The sequence below is a fragment of the Sapajus apella genome, unplaced genomic scaffold (assembly GCF_009761245.1).
Source record: "Sapajus apella isolate SASKATOON/1434 unplaced genomic scaffold, GSC_monkey_1.0 scaffold10, whole genome shotgun sequence".
In the NCBI taxonomy this organism is placed as follows: Eukaryota; Metazoa; Chordata; class Mammalia; order Primates; family Cebidae; genus Sapajus; species Sapajus apella.
In genome coordinates, this window is record NW_022436950.1 from 9,039,560 (window position 1) to 9,066,129 (window position 26,570).

General features: G+C 49.0%; 1 protein-coding gene and 1 pseudogene across 1 annotated transcript; one reads left to right on the forward strand and one right to left on the reverse strand.

Moving 5' to 3' along the window:
* Positions 1–2,986: 2,986 nt before the first annotated feature.
* On the reverse strand, positions 2,987–13,923 carry SPATA3 (spermatogenesis associated 3). Its single transcript, XM_032277687.1, has 4 exons — positions 13,569–13,923; positions 9,633–9,804; positions 7,369–7,512; positions 2,987–3,050 (listed from the first exon to the last, which is right to left on the reverse strand). Exons 1-3 carry the CDS (start codon positions 13,921–13,923, stop codon positions 7,407–7,409), a joined length of 633 nt encoding a protein of 210 aa, XP_032133578.1. The 3' UTR covers positions 2,987–3,050; positions 7,369–7,406.
* Positions 13,924–21,280: 7,357 nt separating this feature from the next.
* Positions 21,281–23,197, forward strand: LOC116551553 (annotated as a pseudogene).
* The last annotated feature ends 3,373 nt before the right edge of the window (positions 23,198–26,570 follow it).

Sequence of the window (26,570 nt, forward strand, 5' to 3'; positions counted from 1 at the left end):
ATCCCAGCACTTTGGGAGGCCGAGGTGGGTGGATCACAAGGTCAAGAGATCGAAACCACCCTGACCAACATGATGAAACCCTGTCTCTACTAAAAAAAAAATACAAAAATTAGCTGGGTGTGGTGACACACACTTGTAGTCACAGCTACTCGGGATGCTGAGGCAGGAGACTCACTTGAACCCGAGAGACGGAGGTTGCAGTAAGCCGAGATCGTGCCACTGCACTCCAGCCTGGTGACAAAGCGAGACTCCATCTCAAAACAAAAAACAGAAACAAAAACAAACAAACAAACAAAAACCCCACCTATCAGTGGCTGTTGCTTGAAATTGGCTGCACTTAAAATAGTCCTATCCAGTGATCACATTTATAAACCACTCTGAATACAGTGGCCTAAGCCAAATCTCTATGTATCCCAAAATGCTCCCGATGGCAACCGGTCTACTTATTCATGAGAGTCTGGAACATGCTGGGAAGGATTTGAGAGAAAAACCTGGTCCCTGCCTCCATGACCTAACCACAGAGATGTGGATGTGTCAACACAACTGCCCCTGGCAGTATGAAAATGGGGACTCCAGTATGTGGTCATTTAGCATGTGCAGTTTCCACTCTTCAAGAGGGATCCCTATGGCCCATGATGGGCAATGTGAGCCCCAATGCAAGGCCAGTGTGGCCGAGCATCCATAGGCCCACAGATGAGCCCAGGTGACCGTGACTGTCCGTGAGGATGCTCTTGGCATTTTGGGTGGGATGGTTCTTTGTTGTGTGGTCTGTCTTGTGCATTGCCTTCTTGGCTTTCATTATTAACAGACCACAACATCCCCAGTCACTGTGACAACGAGCAGTGCCCCATGCATTTCCCTGGGGGCAGGAGGCTAGTTTGACTCCTGGTCACCACTGCCCGGGGGAATCTAAGTGCAGAGATCTGCCGGAAGTCTGCAGCTTGAGGCAGCTGAGAGTTCTCTCTTTTGGCCACTTGAGCATTTATTCTGGTGAGGAGGTGGCGGTGGAGGAGAAAGGAGAGAAGCAGAGGGTGAGCACGGTCCTGATTGCAGGCCCACAGCCAACCGGAGTGGGTGTGTGCTGTTTTTAGCTGCCCGGTGTCCATTCCCATTTCTTTTGCTTTTTTGAGATAGAGTCTTGCTCTGTCATCACGCTGGAGTGCAGTGGTGCAATCTCAATGCACTGCAACCTCCGCCTCCTGGGTTCAAGCAATTCTCCTGCCTCAGCCTCCCAAGTAGCTGGGACTACAAGTGTGCAGCACTACACTCAGCTGATTTTTATATTTTTAGTAGAGACAGGGTTTCACCATGTGGGCCACGATGGTCTTGATCTCTTGACCTTGTGATCTGCCTGCCTCGGCCTCCCAAAGTGCTGGGCTTACAGGCGTGAGCCACCACACCCGGCCCCATTCCCATTTCTTTTGGAAACAGGTTACCCACATTGCAGTTGGAGAATCATTTTCTTCCTTGCTCAGCACTCAGTGTTTCCATGGAGTTAATCCTAATGTTCCAAATGAGGCTGTGCAGCTCCAGCCTGGCCAATCAGACCTCTGAATTTTCGTGGGCACAGTGATGGGTCCCAGGAGGGAGACAGGTCCTAGTCAGAGCCCTGATGCCTTTAGCTGCAGAGAGGCCAGCTCACCTTCTCTGCTAGCCTTGACCTCTGAAGGCTGGGAGGCTGTTGCTGCTGAAGCTAGAATGGACCTGACTCTGCTGCAGAGAGACAGAGAAATGGCCCAGGCCCCTGGAGCAAGCCACATCTGAGCCAGAAATCTCTCTTGACTTTTATAGGAGCTAATACATTCTCATTTTGCTGGAGCCTACTTTGGGTTAGGTTGTCCAATATTTACAAAAGGGGACCTCAATATGCCAGAAAAAGGAAGTGTCTTCAGTCCAGAAGCTGCAGCCATAGAGTGCCCAGTCCCTTCCACCATGTCTATAGGTCCCTTCATTGTGACCGCAGGATAGGACCACAACATGACCCCTCCCCACTCCCACTCGTTTTGGAAAGGAAATCCTGGGACTGGGGGGTGCTGAATGGGCTCCAGCCTGGCCCATCCTGCCCAATCCCACCTGTGCTGCTGCGGGTAAACCAGCTCCCTGCCTCCCCAAAAGCTGCCCTGCTGCGTCCCAACTTAACTGATTCTTAGAGGTATAGCAGGTCACCTGGGCATGGGTTCATGGATGCCCTCAATGGCCACTGCATTAGGACTTGCCAGTACTGGCTGTCCTCCTCCCTTCCCTAGTGGGCTTTTTTTTTTTTTTTTTTTTTTGAGACAGGGTCTTGCTGTGTCATCTAGGCTGGAGTGCAGCGGCATGATCATAGCTCACTCCAGCCTCCTGGGCTTAAGCCATCCTCCTGCCTTGGCCTCCCAAAGTCTTGGGATTACAGGCATGAGCCACCATGCCCAGCCTTCTTCCCTCATTGACACTCCTCTCCCCTACTGGTGTTTGCTGGGATCACCTTGAACTAAGATTTTGAATCGGCTGCTCAGGAGCTAGATGGAAAATCCCTCAGACACTGGCTGTGTGTAGCGAAGTCACTAGGACTAACCACAAGGCTGCAGGGCAGGCCGCTCGCCATCACAGGTGACTCTGAAGCAATTTCTAGAGACAGTATTCCTGGGCACAGGGCCTCTCTCCTCTGGGGTGCAGGCCTGGAGGCAGGCCGGCACAGCTTTCCTATTCCCACTAACTGGGATTGCCCCAGGACGGAAGTGCAGATGACTGACTATGTTAGCTATTGAGTTAAGCTTTATAATTCCTTCCTTTGGAGTGGGAAAGTCCAAAGCAAACGTGGTGTTCTATGAGTGTGTGCAGAGAAAGCTGCTCCACCTGGGGTCTGTGGCCCACAACAGGAATGACAGGCACCAACTCTGCTTGACCGGCAGCTCGAAAAGTTACCGGGGTCCCCACACTTCCCTTCTTAGCCATTTACCAAGTCCAACTCTTACATCTCTAAATAAAACACGCTAAAGAAGCAGAATTCTTTCTTTTTTTTCTTTTTTTCAATTTTGCTGACAAGAGAGATCCTTGGATGGAAACTGGATCTGTAAGAAAAACAAGGACAGAGCTATCAGCTTAGACAATACCCCGTGTGACCTGGAATCCTGGTGGCTTTCCAGTTTCACATCCGTGGAGAAGTAAATGATTTAGGATGCAAATTTCTTCCATTCCTTGCATCCACTCTTCCTTTTAGCTGCATGCCTCGGGCTGTAATGCCTTTTGCCAGGCACCCGGCCACGCTTGGCTCCTGCTCAGCTCATGGGTGCCAGCTCCTTTCCTGGGGTCCCCTGCAGCTTCAGTGGAGTTTCACTCCCCAAAAGCTAGACTACAGTTTTTTGACCACATTCAGTGCCCAACATGAGTGGTAAAGAAGTCCTTTGTTTTAGGGCCTCATCCTCAGCTGAGGAAGATGCCAAAGGAGAGGTTCACCAAACTTTAGGAAAGAAAATTCTAGAAGCATCTTTCCCCATAGGGGAAAGATCCCACTGTCGTCAGATGGCTCTTCACTCTCTGGACAGAGAAGGACATCAAACCGCCTGCTAAGAGATGAGCCTATAAGCTCAGTATGACTCAGTGTGCCCCCACGATGCACCCCCATGATGCACCCCCATTGCCCTCTGCCACAGTGACTCTCATACAGGTTCCTGGGCAGCTTTCATTGGCTAAAGTTCTTCCCTGGTCCGTTAAAAAGTAAGCTATTTTTTTTGCTTGAAATAGGGTCTTGTGAGTTCTGTCACCCAGGCTAGAGTGCAGTGGTGCAATTATGGCTGATTGCAACCTCCAACAGCTGAGCTCACGAAATCCTTCCACCTCAGCCTCCCAAATAGTTGGGATTACAGGTGTGTACCACCATGCCTGGCTAATTTTTTAATCTTTCTCTTCTTCTTCTTCTTCATCATCATCTTTTTTTCTTTTTTCTTTTTTTTTTTTTTTGAGACAAGGTCTTGCTATGTTGCCCAGGCTGGTCTCAAACTCCTGGATTCAAGTGATCCTCCTGCCTGGGCCTCCCAAAGGTCTAGAATTACAGGTTTGAGCCACCATTCCCAGGCAAAAAATAAGCTAATTAAAAAAAAATAAGTGATTTTACAGGTGTCAAAAGTCAGTAAAGTTGGAGAGCGCTGATTTAACAAATGGTAATGATGATCATGATGATGATAACGGTGATGATGGTAACTACTTCCAAGGGCAATGGTTGTGAGGATTAATTGAGGGGATGTGCAGAATTGCCAGGTGCGGGGCCTGGTGACAGGGGTTGGTGGTGGTGATGATGGTGGTGATGGTGGTGGTAATGATGATGGTGATGGTGATGATGGTGATTATGGTTATGATGATGGTGATGGTGGTGATGATGGTCATGATGATGATAATGGTGACGGTGATGATGGTGGTGATATTGATGATGGTGATGGTGATGATATGATGGTGATGATGGTGATGATGATGATAGTGATATGGCGATAGTGCTGGTGGTGGTGATGGTGATGGTAATGGTGATAGTGGTGGTGATGATGATGGTGATAAAGGTGATGGTGATGATGGTGATGGTGATGAGGGTGGTGGTGATGATGGTAATGGGGATGATGGTGATGATGATAATGATCAGGATGATGGTGATGGTGATGATGGTGGTGGTGATGATGATGGTGATGCTGGTGATGGCAATGATGGTGATGGGGATGATGGTGATGGTGACGATGGTGGTGGTGATGATGGTGATGGGGATGATGGTGGTGATGATGATGGTGGTGGTGATGATGATGGTGATAAAGGTGATGGTGGGGATGATGGTGGTGATGATGATGGTGATGGTGATGATGGTGGTGATGATGGTGATGGGAATGATGGTGGTGGTGACGATGGTGGTGATGATGATGGTAATGGGGATGATGGTGATGATGATAATGATCAGGATGATGGTGATGGCGATGATGGTGGTGGTGATGATGATGGTGATGTTGGTGATGGCAATGATGGTGATGGGGATGATGGTGATGGTGACGATGGTGGTGATGATGATGGTAATGGGGATGATGGTGATGATAATGATCAGGATGATGGTGATGGCGATGATGGTGGTGGTGATGATGATGGTGATATTGGTGATGGCAATGATGGTGATGGGGATAATGGTGATGGTGACGATGGTGGTGGTGATGATGATGGTGATGGTGATGATGGTGGTGATGGTGATGGTGATGGGGATGATGGTGGTGATGATAACGGTGATGATGATTGTGGTGGTGATGAGGATGGTGATAGTGATGAGGATGATGGTGATAATGGCGATGGTGCTGACAGTGTTGGTTGTGGTGGTTTGTTGCTATGTTGAGTGCTTACCCTGTGCCAGGAACTGTGCTAAGTGTTTTACATACATTTTTCCTGCTCAATCCCCACGGCAATCCAATGAGAGCTGTGTTATTATCTCCATTTAACGAAAAGAAAATGAGATCGGGAGTTAAGGAACTTGCCCCAGGCCTCAGAAATACTGGGTGTTGAAGAGGCCTCTGACCCCCATCTTGCCTGCCTCCAGAACTCAAGCTCACAACCAGTAGGCTCTGCTGCAAGGAATTTTGAAGATAAAATGCTTTAACTCACGTGCATTCTTCATGTTGCCAGTGGACAGCATCCACCCACCCCTGTCACCAGGCCCTGCATTTCTGCACATCCCCTCTATTAATCCTCAAAACCATTTGCCGCGGAGGTAGTTATTATTCTCCCCACTAGACATGACAGTGTCAGAGAAATTAAGAAACGTCTCTAACACTCAGCTATCAGGTGTCAGGGTCAAGAAAGGAGCCAGCAGCTCTAACTCCAAAGTTTGCATCCTTCCCACCACCTCCACGTTGACAACAGCAACGGGACCCACCAGCGGCGAGCTCTGTCCTCTAACACCTATCTCACCTCTCCCAACAGGCTCAAGAGGAAGGTACTATAATTTTCCCTATTTACAGATGAGGAAACTGAGGTTCTCAGCTGCTCAGAAAATACCTCAGGAAATAGCATGGCAGCTAAGGAAATACCATGTCCACTGCCACAGACATGGGACATGGCATCACAGAGGGTGTGAGGGGATGGTGAGCTCTTACTGGAGTTTACCTTCTGGGCTTGGCTTTTGAGGTATTCTGAACATCTCCCAGGCCCATGCTTTATGGCGCCCCCCTCGCCTATCAAATCCTGGGCTGGTGGAGGTCTGGACGTGGGGTCAAATGCTTCTCATTACCCCTATGCTATCATCCCCCTTACTAAGCATTTGCTAAGTGTGGACATGGCAAAGGGATCATCGTGGAAGTTTCCGGTGCCCCACCCAGACCCTCACACCTCACACTCAATGTCTTCTTCAAGCTTCACAACAACCCTACAAGGTAGGTTCATTTCACTCCATTGAGAGAGAGGAACCTTGGGAAATAATATATTACACCCACTGCAAAGGCAAGGCAAACAGACAATCATCCCCTTCCTGGGCTGGCGCATCCAATGCCCAACTCCCGCTAGCTGTGAATGTGCTACTAACAGCTCAGAGCTGCCCCTTTCTCTAGAGGAGAGCCCTCAGCCCAAAGGGAGCTGCTCTTTCCACAAAGACATGCAGTCCCTACTCAACCCTTAGGGCCAAGCACGGACAAGGAGGAGCACCAGAGGGCAAGCCTCTTGCCTCTGCAGAGACCAACTGTGTGTGTTGTCATTCTTGTTCCGGGCTCCTCCTTCTCAGCTCCTTCCCCTGCCTCCTCTTGTCTCCTTCACTCCCTCACTCCCTTTGAGCACCTCCTCAATAAACCCTGTCCATCCAACCCCAGTCTCAGGTTCTGCTTCCAGGGGCGAGGAAGATGGCCATGTGAGCCCTGCCCCTGGCCCTCAGGGAGCTTGCAGGACAGCTGGGAGACAGGCCACAGACATACAGCAGGATCATCCACAACAGGAGGTGCAGGTGGAGAGGACGGGGCTGAGAAGATGGAAGACATCACTGGGGATGGGAAGTTGGAGAAAGGGTTCGTGGAAGAAGGGGACTTTCTGGGTGAAAAAGAGGCAGGACTGGGTAGGAGACAAGCTTTCAATGCGGGGAGAAAGTTCTGAGGAAAGGTTCTAGATGGCTAGGAACCTCTGCCTCCACCCCTCCCATTTCCTCCTGCCCAGTGTCCGTGACCAGGGAAACCATCTCAAGGCGGAAAAGGTGGGGGCTCTGCTCAGAGAATCCTAATAATGAGTCTAGCATCATCTGAGAGCATCAGCCCTGCCCTAGAGGGCCGTGCTGGCTTACCCTGAGGCCAGGAAGGAGTCACTCCATTGTCAAGCTTCCCTCGAGAGGCCGGGGGCTTGGTACACCTGGAAAGATCACCTCCATTTGAAGGGACTGAGTGTGCCACATACCTGCCGGACCGCGGGCCTAGGGGCTTGTTCACAAGGATTCAATGATGTAGTAGGCAGCTCCCAGAGCCCCCAGAGCCACAGCCACAGTTCCGAGGGCTTGGAGGACACGCGTTACGATGACTGGAGGGTTTCCTTGAAGATCTTCTGCAGAGCGAAGCAGAAATTGGGGGTGGTGGGGAGCTGGGCTTCATGATGTCTACCAGCAGGAGAAAGTGGAAATTATATGTACCCCTCAGGTTTGCAGGAATACCCATCTTCCCCCTCTCCAAATTCCTCTGAAGAGAACATTTAATTCTTCCCACCCTTCCAACAAGTCCCTACTGAAAGACCCCCGAGGATCGGAGGGTGAGCTGGCCTGGGATGCCAGCTGCCCTGAACACCCAGAGGGGGACCAGGTTAGGAAGGTGGTCAAGTTCACTGTGAGCCAGGCCTTGTGCTAAATACCTCACACCCAGTGTCTTCTTCAGGCCTCACCACAACCCTATGAGGTAGGTTCTATCACTTCACTCCATTGAGAGGAAGGAAACTTGGGAAATAATATATTATTACATCCATGCAAAGGCAAGGGAAACAGATGATTAGGCCAATAATGGTGAGGAAGACATTCAAAAAATGCAACACCCATTTTGATAAAAATCCTACCAAAGTAGGGATTCTTGTTTAATGTGAGTATGGCTGGAAAGCCAAGAGCTAACATTACACTCCATTGAGAAAAGCATGCAGGTGCTAAAATTGGAAGAGACATGTCTTGCGCTGGCCGGACAGGGTCCCTGCCCCCTCCCTCTCACTTTCTTGATTCGGAGCCTTGAGTTTGCCTTTTCCTGCACCCAGATTGCTCCTGCTTTTCATCTGAAGCCAGAGAGAGCTTCAAGATCCTTTTGGACCCGGCTCACATGCTGTTGACACTACAATGCCCAGCTGGATGCCAGCTCAGAAGCAAGCACACTCTTGCTCTGAAACTCATGGAGCCTCTTCTGGAGGACATGCGGCACTTTCCATCTTGCACCTTGGTTTCTAAATGCATGGGTCTAGCCCTCCATTCAGACTGGAATAATTTTAGGGGTAAAGTTTCCTGTTCTTGTTTCCCTCACCGTGCCCCATGTCCTCTGCATAGTAGTTTTCCTCAATAACACTGTTGGTTTTAAAACGATACGAACCCATGGCACAATTTGGCCACAGATGGATGGAAATACTAAGTGTGTGGGTGGGACGTGGCTAACGGTGGCAGGCAGGTCTTTCCTTGACGGGGCTACTGGGTGGTAGAGTATTTTTGGCTCCGAGCATGTTCTCCCTATATAAGCCCCCGGTATCTACTTGCTTCTTTCTATATGTAGGAGAGATGGAGTTTTCCAGCTTCAGAAGGGAGAAGGGATTGGGTGGGGGAGGGGCTGGAAGAGGAATAGGATGAGGATGAGGGGTGGGGGTCTCTGCTCCTGGAGTAGGGGTATGAAGTCTCCAAGTGGAAGGGCCTCTTCCATTGAGATCTGTGAGGCCCTCAGGTGGGAGGCATGGAGACCCCTCTCCCAGCCCATGCGTGTAACCTGGCAGCACCAAACACGGGAACACCTTCAGTCTGTCCCCTACATGGGTGGTGTCTTCCTATGAGGGCAGTGGCAGTCATAACACTGCTCCTGGTGGCTTTGTGAGAAGAGGAAGTACGGACAGATACTACGGGTGATGTCATGGGGGCTGCCACCAACAGACCAGCCTGGGGGCACACGTCCCCACTGGGGACCCCAAGAAAGAGCCCGACACACTCTGAAGGGGGCTGAGGTCTTCCATTGTGTGGAGGGGGCATATGAGTTACAAGCAGGTTTTTATCATTTAACTCTAGGGACATTCATAGGCAGCTCAGGAACCTAAGGCCCCTGCCTATGGAACAGACCACTGAGGGGCCACAGAGGCACGTGGCCAAACAGTGTTTAATCACAAACTCCTGAGCGACTCAGAATCGGTGAGGGCTGGGAGGGAGAGTGTTTTGAGGATGGAGAAAAGAAAAAGGAAGCCCTTAGGAGGCAAATCCCAGTAAGGAAGAAAACTGGCCCCTCTCTGTGCAGGCGGGATGGGTACCCCAGGAGATGGGGCCAGTCAGAAAGGACCCTGCCTGCCAACGTCCAGGAAGTGGTCAAAGGAAAGAGGGAAAGGCTTTCCTTTGGCCTCGGATTCCCAAGAGGGAGTGATACACGATTGCTAATAAGGTCTGGGGGCAAAGTCTGGCTCTGGGAACTGTGCGCCCCGAGGCTCCAGCCCCCCACGCTTGGAACCTGTAGAAGGTGAGCAGGTTGGGGAGTCCTCTCCCTGGCACCATCTGCCAGTCCCGAGGCAGAAGGACGTCGAAGATGCGGCTATGGCACAGTCCCAGACGACGCCAGCAAGCAGAGCTGCAGGGGCAAGTGGCATAGGAGCAGGAATGCGGGGCGGCGTGCGTCAGAGGCCCTGCGGGGACAGAAGGCGGGAGGTGAGGGAGGCACCTGCCCCGGGAGGCTGGCGGGGAGCCTGGACCACAGCCTGAGAAGGCCCCCCCAACAGCAGCAGCTGCAGGATGACCAGGGTGAGTCTTGGATTTTTTCAAGGCAGCATTGAGGATTTGGGACTGAACTACCCAAGGAAGGCAGTTCTCCCACAAAATGTTCTCTAACCAAACAGAAGACTGACCGCATGGGAAAATGGCTGTTTTATACCAGTGCTACCTGGGAATAGCAACAACGACGACGACGACGATGATGATGATGGAGGTGGTGCTGATGGTGTAACAGCAGGATGCTCTGTACTTATCATGCCCATCTCATTTAATTTCACAATAATCCTGTAAAGGGGATACTGCTGGTCTTGTTTTACAAATAAGGAAACTGAGGCTCAGACAGTTTAAGGGATATGCCCTTATGGGGAGTAGATTGCGAAGTCAGCTGCAACTCAGGCTTTCTCACCTTCAATTCAGTGAAAATGGAATTTGCAGGTGACTGCTCACCCTAGGAGAGGCTGCATGGAGGTTCCTGGAATTGGAGCTGCCACATGCCATTAATCTCGAACATACTGATCCATCCAGGCAGTAACTGCGGGTCTAGTTTCCAGTCCCGAGCCTATCTTCCATTTCTGTCCTCCTCTGGTATGGATCCCAGCAAAAAGGAGATGATGCCCTCTGTGGTTTGGCAAGAGGATTTCTGGCTGGATCATTCCCTCTGTTTCCTGTCTGTAGCTCTGTGGCTTCCTCACAGAGCTCCAGATTCTTCTGACCCTAAGCTGGATGAAACCAGTAGTCAACCTGGCAGACTCAGGACACTTTCTGCTTAGACCCGCCCATGACGTGTACTTTCCCTGAACTGAGGAGAGGGGATTCTAAAGGGCAAGACTTGTCTTTTCTCTTTTGTTAGTTACAAAAAAAAATTTTTAATTGAGATATAATTCCCAGGCAATAAAATTCACTCTTTTAGAGTGTTCAGTGGTTTTTAGCATATTCACAAAGTTTTGTGGCCATCACCGCTAATTTCAGAACATCTTCATTTCCCCAAAAAAGAAGCCCCATCTCGATGAGCAATTACTCCCCATTATCCCAGTTCCCCCAGTCCCTGGAAACACATTTGCCTATTTTGAACATTTCATGTAACTAGAATCATTCGATGTGTGGGTTTTTGGGAGACTGGATTCTTTTACTTAGCCAAATATTTGTAAGGTTCATCAATGTTGTAGCATGTATCAGGATATCACCTTTTCATTGCCAAATAGTATTTTACTATATTCATTGTATTGTGGTATTTCATATCACATTTTGTTTACCCATTCATCAGTTGATGGACATTTGGGTTGTTCCCAGTTTTTGGCTATTATAAATGTTGCTGCTTTGAGCACTCGTGTACAAGTTTTAGTGTGAATATATGCTCTAATTCTCTTGGATGTTCACTGAGAAGTGGAATTGCTGGGTAATATGGTAACTTCATGTTCCTTTGAGGAAACACCAGACTGTTTCCACAGCAGCTGCACCATTTTACATTCCTGCCTACCGTGTATGGGGATTCCAGCTTCTCTACATCCTCGCCGACACTTGTTACTGTCCATCCTTCTGAATAGTATTCCTAGTATGGAATACTTGCATTTTCTTGAGCTACAATATTTCTGCACACAAAAAGTCTTGGATTTTAGAAAATGGCACGCTTTACTTACAGTCCTCACCCTGCATCTCTAACATTCCTCTCCCCTGTGGAGAATTCCTTTGGAAGAAGTTTAGGGTGTTCGCTGTAACCACTGGCGAGCCTTGTTTCTTGCTTTCTTGCTTTGCCTCTTTAATGGGCCAAACTCCTCTCCAGGTATGAGTCACATGCATTCATTAAAAGACTTGGGAATGGAAAATTTTGCTTTCTACAGATACCAGTTCTGAAGACCAGAACCCAGAAATGTTTCTCCCAGTGGCTAATAATCACAATCTATACAACATATAGTATGCCACTCAAAACCATTTTCATATGTCAAGAAGGGATTGCTTCCTGGCCATGGAAGGATTGTTGGCATGGTGATACCTTGTATTTAGCACTTCCATTTCCATCTCTTATTTATTTTGTGCCCACGCAATCCCAGTGGAATAAACTGTGGCCCAGGGAGTGTGGCCTGTTCAAGGCCATGGAGCCATGCGCGCTGGCTCACGGCAGACCCAGGAGATGCTCAGAGAAAGATGTTCTTCCTCTTGTGGAGACTCCTAGGCCTCTTGGAATGGAAAGGTCAGTGCTGTGGTTTAGAGCGAGGGTTCTGGAATCAGAATAGAGCGTGTTTCCCTTCTCAGGGCTACCAGTGTCTGCTCCGGAGCAACTCGTTTGATTCCTATGAGCCTTAGTTTCCCTATCTATAAAATGGAGATGTTAATAGAAGACCTTTTATAGGATTGTCACATGTGAAAATTGAGACAGCTGAGCTGAATGCTGGGTACACAGTAAACGCTTAGTGATAATGTTAGTTCACTATCACCATTATTGTTAGTGGTATACACCAGCCCACCTCCTGAACTCCACTTGAATTCCCTTTACATAATCCAATGCTTATTCAGACACTGGCTCCCAAGAAGATGGGGAACCACTTTTCCTGACAGCCATTACATATTCAGACAGAGCTAATTGTTGGAAAGTCTTTTATGTTGAGCTGAAGTCCGTCTGTCTCTAGTGTCTTCCATGGGTAAAGTTGCTAGTTTAGAAAATAAAAATATGGATGTCCATGTAATATTTGGGACACAGATACTAAAAATTATTTGTTGTTCGCTAAGATTAAAATTTAACTGAGAGCCTTACATTTTGTCTGGGTATCCTATCCATGAGACTGTATTCATCCATTTTCACACTGCTGATAAAGATACCTCAGACTGGGCAATTTACAAAAGAAAGAGGTGCATTGAACTTACAGTTCCACATGGCTGGGGAGGCCTCACAATCATGGTGGAAGGTGAAAGACACATCTCACATGGTGGCAGACAAGAGAAGAGAGCTTGTGCAGGGAAACTTCCTTTTTTAAAACCATCAGATCTATGAGACTTATTCACTATCACCAGAACTGCCCCCATGATTCAATCACCTCCTACTGGGTCCCTCCCATAACACCTGGGAATTCAAGATGAAATTTGGGTGGGGACACAGCCAAACCATCTCAGACCCTTAGTCAGACCTCTGAGGACAATAAGGAACAAGTCTATTCACATTTTCCACCTGACAGACAGACATCCTCCAATTCCTTCTATCGACTGTCATATACTAACTGGCCTCCTGACCCCTCTCATCCTCCATCAACCTGGGCTATCTTCCTTGGACCAGTTCGTCAGGCATCTTTTACAGCCCAAAAAGATAGCTTGATGAGGACAGAATAAAGCAGTATCATCATTTCCCTTATTCTAAACCATATACTTCTATTTATGCATCCTTGGTTTTTAGTTTTTAGCAGTTGCATGGCACTGCTGATTCCTAATGAGCCAGTATTACTATGGAACCAAGTTAAATGTTATTATGTATGTGTGGCTGTGTCAATGAGACTCAGGATGATGAGAAATGACAAAACCCAGGAATCCTGGTCTCCTGGGTAGAAACAAAAATCAAAACCTTCACACTCTACATCCAGCTCCAGAATACATGGTAACCATGCATCACTATCCTACAAAAACCAACATCTGGGATTTCCTGGAACTCCATCAGCAGGAAGCCTAGAACTGCTGAAGCTAGAAGACTGCCCACCTGCTTTCCTGGATTGAGGGGATGCCTTCACATTAGCATCTGGAGAGAACAGGCACCGAGAGGAGCGGCGGACTTCGGGTGCTGGAAGGGCTTGGGATGCTGGCTGCCCGGAGGTGGTTTCAAGGCTAGACTGCTGTGGTGTGGATTCAGGGCTAGGTTGCTGTGGTGTGGATTCAGGGCTAGGCTGCTGTGGTGTGGATTCAGGGCTAGACTGCTGTGGCGTGGATTCAGGGCTAGAGTGCTGTGGCGTGGATTCAGGGGTAGGCTGCTGAGAGGTGGAGTTGGAGCTAGGATGCTGGCCAGTAGACTCTCGGTGGCGTCTGGCCTCTGACCTTTTCTTCTTGACCTTTTTCATGGTGGATCCTCCCAACCTAAACGTGGACCTACATGGAGCTGCCTAATTTCCCGGCTCCCTCCTAGAGGGGCCGTTTGCCCTCTGCCCTAGGGACCTGGCTCTCTCCAACTCCACCCAAGCCCCACAGAGAACAGTGATCCACACCTCCTGTGAGGTCATAAAAGCCAGGGTGGCTCCTATGGCAGGGCTGCAGGGACAGTCTTCTCCACAGACACCAGCCTGGCATTCTCCCTTGTCCCAGGCTGCCAGGATAGGCAGGGGGCAGCAGCTGCCCTGGTCCTCACAGCCCTAGTGATGCCCGGCTGTGCGGCTCCATGACAGCCAGATCCCCAGTATTCTGCAACCAGAGCGCCGCCTTTAGGCACCTCTCTGCCAGTGTGTTCCTGGGTCCACGTGAACTACCTGTTTTGCTCTTAAGATACCTTGGATGTGATGCTCAGCTCTGTCACTGGTTTCCACATACCCCCTAGTCGTACACCTCAAAAATCCATGGTTACCACACATTTTGCGAGTTTTAGGTCACCTTCCTGAATATTTGGAGCTTCTCTGAAAGCTTTAATTCCCATGACCCAGAGCCTGCTGCCATTTCAGAGTAGCTTCCCCCTTCCCCAAAAGCCTACCCCCCACCATGGGAGGGGAGTTTGGGGGTTGACCTTTTTTTTTTTTGAGACAGAGTTTTGTTCTTGTCGCCCAGTCTGGAGTGCAATGGCTCGATCTTGGCTCACTGCAACCTCTGCCTCCCAGGTTCAAGCAATTCTCCTCTCTCAGCCTTCTGAGTAGCTGGGATTACAGGCACATGTCACTATGCCCAGCTAATTTTTGTATTTTTAGTAGAGATGGGTTTCATCATATTGGTCAGGCTGGTCTTGAACTCCTGACCTCAGGTGATCTACCTGCCTCGGCCTCCCAAAGTGCTGGGATTACAGACGTGAGCCACTGTGCCTGGCTTAGGGCAGCTACAGTTCTTTTTTTTTTTTTTTTTGAGTTATTAGAACATTTATGTATTTATTTATTTTCAGTATTAATTTTTTATTGCATTTTAGGTTTTGGGGTACATGTGAAGAACATGCAAGATTGTTGTATAGGTATACACATGGCAGCGTCATTTACTGCCTTCCTCCCCTTCACCTATATCTGGAATTTCTCCCCAGGCTATCTCTCCCCAACTCCCATCCCCCACTGTCCCTCCCCTATTTCCCCACAACAGACCCCAGTGTGTGATGCTCCCCTCTCTGTGTCCATTTGTTCTTCTTGTTCAATACCCGCCTATGAGTGAGAACATGCGGTGTTTGATTTTCTGTTCTTATGTCAGTTTGCTGAGGATGATGGTTTCCAGGTTCATCCATGTCCCTACAAAGACACGAACTCATCATTTTTGATGGCTGCATAGTGTTATATGGTGTATATGTGCCACATTTTCCCTGTCCAGCCTATCATCGCTGGGCATTTGGGTTGGTTCCAGGTCTTTACTATTGTATACAGTGCTGCAATGAACATTCGTGTGCATGTGTCCTTATAGTAGAACGATTTATAATCCTTTGGATATATACCCAGTAATGGGATTGCTGGGTCAAATGGAATTTCTGTTTCTAGGTCCCTGAGGAATCGCCACACTGTCTTCCACAATGGTTGAACTAATTTACACTCCCACCAACAGTGTAAAGGTGTTCCTATTTCTCCACATCCTCTCCAGCATCTGTTGTCTCCAGATTTTTTAATGATCGCCATTCTAACTGGCGTGAGATGGTATCTCAATGTGGTTTTGATTTGCACTTCTCTAATGACCAGTGATGATGAGCATTTTTTCATATGTTTGTTGGTCTCATGTATGTCTTCTTTTGTAAAGTGTCTGTTCATATCCTTCACCCACTTTTGAATGGGCTTGTTTGTTTTTTCTTGTAAATCTGTTTTAGTTCTTTGTAAATTCTGGATATCAGCCCTTTGTCAGATGGGTAGACTGCAAAAATTTTTTCCCATTCTGTTGGTTGCTGATTCACTCTAATGACTGTTTCTTTTGCTGTGCAAAAGCTGTGGAGTTTGATTAGGTCTCATGTGTCTATTTTGGCTTTTGTTGCCAATGCTTTTGGTGTTTTGGTCATGAAGTCCTTGCCTATGTGTATGTCCTGAATGGTTTTGCCTAGATTTTCTTCTAGGGTTTTTATGGTGTTAGGTCTTATGTCTAAGTCTTTAATCCATCTGGAGTTAATTTTTGTGTAAGGTGTCAGGAAGGGGTCCAGTTTCTGCTTTCTGCACATGGCTAGCCAGTTTTCCTAACACCATTTATTAAACAGGGAATCCTTTCCCCATTGCTTGTTTTTGTCAGGTTTGTCAAAGATAGGATGGTTGTAGATATGTTGTGTTGCCTCTGAGGCCTCTGTTCTGTTCCATTGGTCTATATCTCTGTTTTGGTACCAGTACCATGCTGTTTTGATTACTGTAGCCTTGTCATATAGTTTGAAGTCCAGTAGTGTGATACCTCCCGCTTTGTTCTTTTTGCTTAGAATTGACTTGGCTATGCGGGCTCTCTTTTGGTTCCATATGAAGTTTAAAGTGTTTTTTTCCAGTTCTGTGAAGAAGGTCATTGGTAGCTTGATGGGGATAGCATTGATTCTGTAAATTACTTTGGGCAGTGTGGCCATTTTCATGATATTGAATCTTTCTAACCATGAACATGGAATGTTTCTTCATCTGTTTGTGTCCTCTTTTATTTCACTGAGCAGTGGTTTGTAGTTTTCCTTGAAGAGGTCCTTTACGTTCTTTGTTAGTTGTATTCCTAGGTATTTTATTCTCTTTGTAGCAATTGTGAATGGCAGTTCGTTCTTGATTTGGCTCTCTTTAAGTCTGTTATTGGTGTATAGGAATGCTTGTGATTTTTGCACATTGATTTTGTATCCTGAGACTTTGCTGAAGTTGCTTATCAGTTTCAGGAGATTTTGGGCTGAGGCGATGGGGTCTTCTGGATATACAATCATGTCATCTGCAAATAGAGACAATTTGACTTCCTCCTTTGCTATTTGAATACCCTTTATTTCTTTTTCTTGCCTGATTGCTCTGGCTAGAACTTCCAGTACTATATTGAATAGGAGTGGTGAGAGAGGGCATCCTTGTCGAGTGCCAGATTTCAAAGGGAATGCTTCCAGTTTTTGCCCTTCGGTATGATATTGGCTGTTGGTTTGTCGTAAATGGCTTTTATTATTTTGAGATACATTCCGTCAATACCTAGTTTATTGAGGGTTTTTAGCATAAAGGGCTGTTGAATTTTGTTGAAGGCCTTCTCTGCATCAACTGAAATAATCATGTGGTTTTTGTCTTTGGTTCTGTTTATGTGGCGAATTACGTTTATAGACTTGCGTATGTTGAACCAGCCTTGCATCCCTGGGATGAATCCTACTTGATCATGGTGGATAAGCTTTTTGATGTGCTGTTGCAATCAGCTTGCCAGTATTTTATTGAAGATTTTTGCATCTATGTTCATCATGGATATTGGCCTGAAGTTTTCTTTTCTTGCTGAGTCTCTGCCGGGTTTTGGTATCAGGATGATGTTGGTCTCATAAAATGATTTGGGAAGCATTCCCTCTTTTTGGATTATTTGGAATAGTTTCAGAAGGAATGGTACCAGCTCCTCTTTGTGTGTCTGGTAGAATTCGGCTGTGAACCATCTGGACCTGGGCTTTTTCTGGGTGGTAGGCTCTTAATTGCTGCCTCAACTTCAGACCTTGTTATTGGTCTATTCAGGGTTTCGACTTCTTCCTGGTTTAGGCTTGGGAGGATGCAGGTGTCCAGGAATTTATCCATTTCTTCCAGGTTTACTAGTTTATGTGCATAGAGTTGTTTGTAATAATCTCTGATGATGGTTTGAATTTCTGTGGAATCTGTGGTGATATTCCCTTTATTGTTTTTTATTGCATCTATTCGATTATTCTCTCTTTTCTTTTTTATTAATCTGGCTAGTGGTCTGTCTATTTTGTTGATCTTTTCGAAAAACCAGCTCCTGGATTTATTGATTTTTTGAAGGGTTTTTTGTGTCTCTATCTCCTGCAGTTCTTCTCTGATCTTATTTATTGTCTTCTGCTAAATTTTGAGTTTTTTTTTTTTCTTGCTCCTCTAGCTCTTTCAATTTTGACGATAGAGTGTCAATTTTGATCTCTCTTTGCTTCTTATGTGGGCATTTATTGCTATATATTTTCCTCTAGAGACTGCTCTAAATGTGTCGGCAGCTACAGTTCTTAAGAAGTTACTTCAATAATACAACTTGAATACTTGACTAATACAGCCTGGCTTTTATAAGAAACCCTATTATTTTGGCAAATAATTTTCCCTGAGAGAATAACAGCTGTTCAGAAAACTGAAAATTTTCTCAAACTCATTGCAGTGGCAACCACAGACTATCTCCCAAATCCCAACTGCTTGGGTTAAGCAGGTGACTAAATCTTTCCCTAAATTAATTAATTTAATGTGTCCATTAAATGTGATTTTTATTTTAGGATGGAAGAGAGTAAAGCATTTAAAAAATTTTTTTATGTTTTCAGACAGAGTCTGCTCTGTCGCCCAGGCTGGACTGCAGTGGCATGATCTTGGCTCACTGCAATCTCTGCCTCCTGGGTTCAAGTGATTCTTCTGCCTCAGTTTCACAAGTAGCTGGGATTACAGGCCTCTGCCACCATGCCTGGCTAACTTTTGTATTTTTAGTAGAGACGGGGTTTCAACATGTTGGCCAGGATGCTCTCGATCCCTTGACCTCGTGATCTGCCCCCCTCGGCCTCTCAAAGCCCTAGGATTACAGGCGTGAGCCACTGCAACTGGCTGGGAAAATTATTTTTAAAAGACAATCTAAAGCTCACTCTGTGACTGCAACATAAAACGTGTTCACCTTAGGCGACTACTTCCACTGCGAATGCGTCACGGTGGGTGAGTGTGGGACTGCCGAGTACATGAACTTGGCAGTCCCAAGTTCATGGTTAAGGCTTAGAGCAGACCCAGGTAGATAAAAAGAGCTCTGGGCCACACGAAGCCAGACCCAATGTGAACTGTGAAATGACGGGATAGAGTTTCGGGCTTATAAAGCCTAAGAAGACCTTAACGATGACCTTTTCTCAGAACACTGAGGTTTAGCGAAGTGAAATTACTTTCCCAGAGTCACACAGCTGGCTGGGGGCATCGGCAGGACTAATTCCAGTTTGGGGTTCTTTCTTTTCATGACCCAGGAAGCAATAGCGAGTCAGATAATTATACAGGCTTTACAAGTAGTGAATTAGAAGGACTCTGAGTGAGAAGAGTGAAGAAAACAAAGGCAGGGAGGATCAGAAGTGAAGGCAAGCTCAGCTCTAGAGTGTTGGGTTGCGTTTGGTTGAGCTTGGCCTAAGGCGACTCTGGAAGCAGGTGAATCTACAGGAAGGTGGTAATTTCCTGAAGCCAAGAGCAGTGCAACCCTTGAGGGGGCTCCATTTAGAATCAGAGAGGCTGGAAACCCAGGGCAGGAACCCTGCTAGAATCTAGCAGACAGATCAGGAACTCCTAAGGCGTTCATCTCTTCAAAGTTGGATTTTCAGGTATCAATGGGCTTTGGTTGACGGCCTCAACCTGATTTAAACAAGGATTTTTCAACCTTAGCCCTGTTGACATTTTTGGGCTGGGTAATTCTTTGTTGTGGGGGGGTCATCCTGTGTATTGTAGGAAGTTTACCAGATTCCTGGTCTTTACCCACTAACACTCCCTGCTACCTCAGGACAACCTAAAACGTCTCCAGATATTGCTAAATGTCCCCTAGAGAGATGCTGAGTGTGTGTGTGTGAGAAAATTGCCCCTGGTTGTGCAACATTGGTGTAAATGAATCAGATAGGAGCAGACACATACAGGTAGAACTTCCTGGTAGTAATGAAAGAAATATTCCCTTTTACCACAAGGAGCCGAACAAGGCACAGAGGATGGGTCTCTGTCTTCCGGTAGAAAGATGGAGGACACGTAGGGCAGGCTCAGGGAGGAGTGGGAATTTCTCTACGGCAGCAGTGAAAATATGTGAGGATTTTTTAGGGAGTGGTCCCAAGAAGCACAGAGAGGTCACCTGTGGAAAGAGGGTGTCCCAGAAGAATGAGGAAGAATGATCCGTCAATCGTTCTTTGCTAGAATGTCTTCCCTGTGCCCTCTTTTTTTTTTTTTTTTTTTAAAGACAGAGTCTCACTCTGTTACCAGGAGTGCAGTGGCCCAATTTTGGCTCACTGCAACCTCCACCTCTCATGTTCAACTGATTCTCCTGCCTCAGCCTCCTGAGTAGCTGGGATTACAGGCATGCACCACCACATCTGGTTAATTTTTATAGTTTTAGTAGAGATAGGGTTTTGCTATGTTGGCCAGGCTGGCCTCGAACTCCTGACCTCAAGTGATCTGCCTGCCTTGGCCTCCCTAAGTGCTGGGATTACAGGTATGAGCCACTGTGCCTGGCTCCACTGCCTTCTGCTTGAGCACATGTTCCTAGTCCAGAAGCCTGGCCAAGATGGCCAAGCCACATCTCAAGTGGATCCATCTCTTCATAAAGCCTTTCTTAGCTGGGTGTGGTGGTGCACGCCTGTAATCCCAGCACTTTGAGAGGCCAAGGTGGGTGGATCACCTGAGGTCAGGAGTTTGAGACCAGCCTGGCCAACATGGTGAAACCCTGTCTCTACTAAAAATGCAAAAAAATTAGCCAGACATGGTGGCACACGCCTATAGTCCTAGCTACTCAGGAGGCTGAGGCTGGAGAATCACTTGAACCAGGGAAGCGGAGGTTGCAGTGAGCTGAGATTGCACTACTGCACTCCAGCTTGGGCAAAAGAGTGAGATTCCATATCAAAAAAAAAAAAAAAAAAAAAAGGCTTTCCCCAACTGGAAGCCATCCTTCCCTCGCTCTTGCTGAGCTCAGCCTTCCCTCGCTGAGCTCCAGGGCACCCGTTTGTATGAGACTGGTCATATTCTGAAGGGCATTAGAATTATTTCTGTCTTTGTCTTCTCCCCAGATGGTGGAAACCACAGAAGACCATAGTCCAGAGTAGGGGCTCAATGCAAGCTGCTCCAACCAAATGAAGGTAAAGAGAGGAGGATGGAGACAGCAGGATGCTGTGAGAGCCACAGGTGGGTGTGTGGCAGGGGATCAGGCCCCTCCAAGGCTTCATCACCAAGGGGTTGCTTTCAAAACTGGACTGGGACTTCTTTGGCCCTGGCTGAGGATCACAGTTGAGCTAGTCCACGGGCAAGGCGGTTTCCTAATCAGGCATGCCAGTCATGCGAAAATGCAGTCGACTAGGTAGGGAAGGGAATTTGAAATTACACAGTCAGTCAGGATAAGGTCTTGAGGCTGTGAACATTTCCTCCCAGAAGGTCTCTGATGGTTCGGGTGTCCTGGACACCCAGAATAAGTGTGTCACCATTTGTCCTGAAGCTGACATCTCTGAGCTGGATGGCACCCTGGACATCAACCGGCCCTTCCCCTTCACATGCCACACAGGAGGGACACTGGTCCACAGAGAGGATGCCTGCTTTGGAAACCAGCTGGAGAATGGCTTTGAATTTCGCCACACAGAGCACTTCCTCAGTCCCTCCTGCTGCCCCTGGCAGGTGGAGCTGGCGAGTAGGTACAAGACTGCCCAGGGACCTGAGACTCACAAATTCACCCCGTAGGCCACAGGTCTGGATTTGGTAACAGGAGGGGTCTCAAGGGCTGGGAAGAAGAGTCCTGCAGTCGGCCAGCTAGTCTAGTCAAGCTCCACCTGAGAGGGTTGCTAGGAGGATCCAGGTGAAAAGCCCTTAGAACAGTGCCTGGCTCACAGGAGGCTGCTTTTAATGTTATTATTCCTCCCTGGAGGAGAAGACTAAAGGAACGAGCAAGGGAGAGCGGGATGTGGAGAGGAGGGAGTGGGGCCCCATTCCGACAAAATCCAAGATACTTTACAAAAGCGAGATCCCAAGGTGTGGGAACCGGTGCCCCAAGTTGTGGGTGGGGCGAGTGAGTGGGGGTCGTAGCCCTCCGAATTAATTCGAACACTTCTGACGCTGAAATTGCCCCAGTGAGCACAGCGGGAGGAACTCTAGTTCCTCTCCACCCCAGCAGTACCCAAAACTCCAGGAGGCGTCAGGAAAGCTGCTGTGACTCCGGGGCTTTGTCCTCTAGCCCGCAGGGCGGCAGGGTCGGGGTCCAGAGCTGCATGTTTGAGCGTTCTCCGCCCCGGGGCTCCCCCCTCCCCACGCCGACCCCTCACCATCCGTCTGCGTCTCCCGATCCACCAGAGAGACCCTGTGCGCTTGGCTGGCGGCGCGCTGGACGTCCAGGGTGCCCTCGGGGCGGTCGGGGCAGAACACGGCCGTGTGCACCTCGATGGCGGGGCTGTGCGGCGCGAGGACGCGGCTGAGCAGGGCCTCCATGCGGTGGCGCGCCTCGGCCTCCTCGTCCCGCCGCGGCTGCACCACGATCCCCACGAGCGCGGCGGGTGGGCGGCGGTCCCTGGAGCTCAGCTGTTGCAGGAGCAGCTGCAGCCGCGGCAGCTGCGTGAGGAGCGCGGCCGCGCGGCACAGGACTAGGAGCAGCTGCGCGCCCCGCTCGGGTGGTTGCTGCGGGGCCCCGCGTCCAGACGCCTTGTCCTCCGCCGCGGAGTCGGGGGTCCCAGGCGGAGCCCCAGGAGCCTCGTGCGGGTCCTCGGCCTTGGGCCGGGAGCGCCGCGGCTTCTCGGTGAAGCGCTTGGACTTCGTGGCCGGGCAGTCGTCGCGGTTTATGGAGCTGTCGCCCGAGCGCTTGGGCCGCCGTGCGGTGCAGTTGTCGGCGCTGGTGTGGCCGCTCATGACTCGGGCGGACGCCGGTTCTGGGAGCTGGTCTGCCGCGGCGTCCCCGGGAAAGCTCTGCAGGCTCAGGCCGTCCTCATCCTCCTTCCAGAGCTCGCTGATCAGCAGCACCCGGCCGTGGCCCTTGATAGACTGGGCCGGAGCGGGTGGCTGCGCCTCGGCCTTCCTCTCTTGGGGGTCCCTGCAGGGCTGGGGCCCGGGTCGCGGCTCCATGACCGGTCCGGCTCCCTCGCCCCTCTGGGCCCGGGCCTCCACTGGGAGGGAAAAGCTGCCCTTACCCAGAGCATGTCACAATACCCCGGCGCCCTACCTTTTCCCGTCGTGGCCAAGCGCCTCCGCCTCACTATTCCTTGGAAATCTACTATATAGGAAGCTGCTGCTGGACGCTGGTATAATGCCGGCTGTGTTCAGTTTCTCCATTTTCTACTTATGTGGTTTCAAAAGGTGCATCCTTTTATACCATGGATGAATCTTCGTGCCCAAGGCTTTAAGTAAGACGAATTTTTATGCACCCGGGGCATTTAAAAAGCAGTGGACGAGGCTGGGCCCGGTGGCTCACGCCTGTAATCCCAGCATTTTGGGATGCTGAGGCGGGTGGATCACGAGGTTGCAAGTTCAACACCAGGCTGACCAACATGGCGAAACCGTCTCTACTAAAAATGCAAAAATTAGCCAGATGTGGTGGCGCGTGCCTGTAATCCCAGCTACGCAGGAGGCTGAGGCAGAATTGCTTGAACCTGATAAACAGAGGTTGCAGTGAGCCGAGATCATGCCACTGCACTCCAGCCTGGGCGACAGAGCGAGACTGTATTAAAAAAAAAAAAAAAAAAGGCAGTGGACCATACCTCACTGCACCCAGAACTCTTGAGAATCAGCAAAGAAGAGTGGCGGCCTGGGTGGCTGCGGCCCTGGCTCAGCCCGTCTCCTCTCTGGGTAATTCGGGTGGTGTTGCAGGAGATGATTTTGGGTCCCCTGAGTTCCAGGCTTCTGTGGATGCCAGCGGCCTGTCAAAATGCCAGGAAAGGTCCTCAGGAAAACAAGACAAAAAGCATAAAACTCCTTTGGTGACCAGCACACCAGGTGAGCAGAGTGGTATGGGGAGGCGGCACAGAGCCACCCAGGACAATCACAGAGACTGGAAACCCAACAATGGCGAAAGTTGTTCCCTTTGTTATTTTTCTTAAAATGAGCTTTACCAAGTTATTCTAGTTTTTTTTTAAAGATATAAACATAAAAGCCTCTGAAAAGCAGGGTGTCAAACAGAAAACTCTGAGCTAGAATCCTGCTAAAAACTCCAGAATCTTCGGGCACAGTGGCTCACACCTATAGTCCCAGCACTTAGGGAGGCAGAGGTAGGAGGATCGCTTGAGGCCAGGATTTCAAGACCAGCCTAAGCAACATAGTGAGATCACCCTGTCTCTACTAAAAATACAAAAATTAATCGGGTGTGGTGGCATGTGCCTGTAGTCCTAGCTATTCTGGAGGCTGAGGCAGGCGAAACGCTTGAGCTGGGGAGGCAGAGGTTGCAGTGAGATGAGATCATGCCATTGCACTCTAGCCTGGGCAACAGAATGAGACTCTATGTCAAAAATAAAACCCTCAAAATTAGCAAGGCCTGGTGGGACATCCCTGTAGCCCCCAGCTCTTCAGGTGGCTGAGGCAGAAGAATTGCTTTAGCCTGGGAGGTTGAGGCTGCAGTGAGCTGTGATGGTGCCACTGCACTCCAGCCTATCTCAAAAAACAAAACAAAACAGGAAACAAGCAAAAGTCTCCAGGAGTCCCAGGCCGTGGAGGTTCAGGATGACCAGGTACGAGCAGAATGCCCAGCAGCAGAATGGGCAGTGGTAGGGGCCACTTTCGTCCCCCTCCTGGTTTCTCAGCCTTGACCCTCAAGACTCAACTCACCCTCCATCTGGACAGTGTTGGTGAGAACACTTCCAGCCCCTTCCCCTTTACTCAGCCACAAGAATTCACTGGGTGGCCTTTCTCTAGGGCCACTGTATTGAAAAATGGATGCTAGGCTGGGGACAGTGGCTCACACCTATAATTCCAGCACTTTGGGAGGCCGAGATGGGTGGATTGCTTGAGGTTGGGAGTTCGAGACCATCCTGGCCAGCATGGCGAAACCCTGTCTCTACTAAAAATACGAAAATTAGCTGGGCTAGTGGCAGTCATCTGCAGTCCTAGCTACTTGGGAGGCTAAGGCAGGAGGATCACTTGAACCTGGGAGGTGGAGCTTACAGTGGGCTGAGATTGTGCCACTGCACTCCAGCCTGGGCAGACTCAGTCCAAAAAAAAAAAAAAAAAAAAAAGAAAAGAAAAGAAAAAGAAAAATGGATGCTAGACTTTCATCCAAGATAACTCAGACCTGCCAACTTCACCTACAGGAATTGGCCTTTCCACAGGTATACCTGAGTGTGGGAGTCTCAAAGATTGAGATCACTGGGGGTGGTAGGAGGCCCTGCCTGGGCCCAGGGCTTGCACTTTGCCTTCTATAAACCAACTTTTATCAAAATGTTCTAATCTGGGGCGAACCAGGAAGGAATAGAGGTTCCAGACTCCCAAAGCGTAGATTTGAGCTACTCTGTCCCTCCTGACTGGGGTAAACAAGCAGCCCCAAAGTGCTATCTTGCTCATTGTCAGTTCAACCTGCAGTTCGACAGAGTCATTGGAGAACCCTTGTACTAACTGTCCGACACGCTGGACCACCCTTCATCAGCCCCTGGCACACTGAAGCCTCAGAATAAGAGAGAAGCAGAGAGAGGTGGCGGGGCTACCAGCCTCAGTGGGACCTCAGGGAGGGGATGATCAGGCTGGAGTTAAGCCATCCCTGGGATTCCTTGGGTCCAGCTTTTGTAGCGGCTTTTTTTGTGTGCGATGGGGTGGGGGGGAGACGCTAAAGGTAGAAACTCTGTCAGCTGGTGTTCATAATGAATGCCAAGACTCCTGGGTGGACACTTGAAATGCCATGGTTATATCTAAGATGATGTAACAAAGAGATTCAGCGATACGTTGGCTTAGGAATGATATTTATTTCTTCAGATGTCATGGTCCTGGGGTGTCAGGGAGGCTCTGCCATCCTCAATATGTGGCTTCCTTTCCTTTCTCCAGGGCAGCTGATCCAGGATCCAGTTCCCAGTCAGCAGGAGGATGGAGAAGCAGAAGGGATGGGAGACAACCTCCTTTGCAGGGCGTGACTTGGAAGTTGGAGACATTTCCATCTTCATTCCATGGGCCAAAACTAGCTCCGTGACCAACTCTGGCTGACAGAGAGTCTGAGAAATACAGCCTCTGCTCCGGAGATCAGGCAGGCAGTTAATTTTGGGGAACACCTCTCACTCCCTGGGAACACCTGGGCAGAAACTGAAAGACATTTAACTGATTCTCTTTTGTGTCTACTGCCCTCATCAGCGGGGGCTCTCCTATGTGCTGGGTACATATGTCATCTTCACACAACCCAGCGATGGAGCACACCATTCCCAGGCTGCAGATGCAGGAACTGAGAGTTGAGTGACGAGTCCGGATTCAGTCAGTTAGTAGATGGCAGGGCTGGGATTGAGACCCAGGCCTGGCTGGTCCTGCCAGGACACAGTATTACAGCTTTGATTGGGGGCTTCTTTTTGTTTACATGGATTTTTTTATGGTCAATGTACATTCTTTTGAAATACACAGAAAAGGGAAAGAAGCTGGAGTCCTGCCTTGCGTAGGAGGGATAAATTAGAGGTGTGCACGGGGATGAATCTCCCTCCTACCCTGGCCCTGGTCCTGGCCCTGGTTCTGGTCCTTGCCCTGGGCGGCGATTCCCGGCACTGGCTGAGCGTCGCAGGCCACCAGGGGACGCT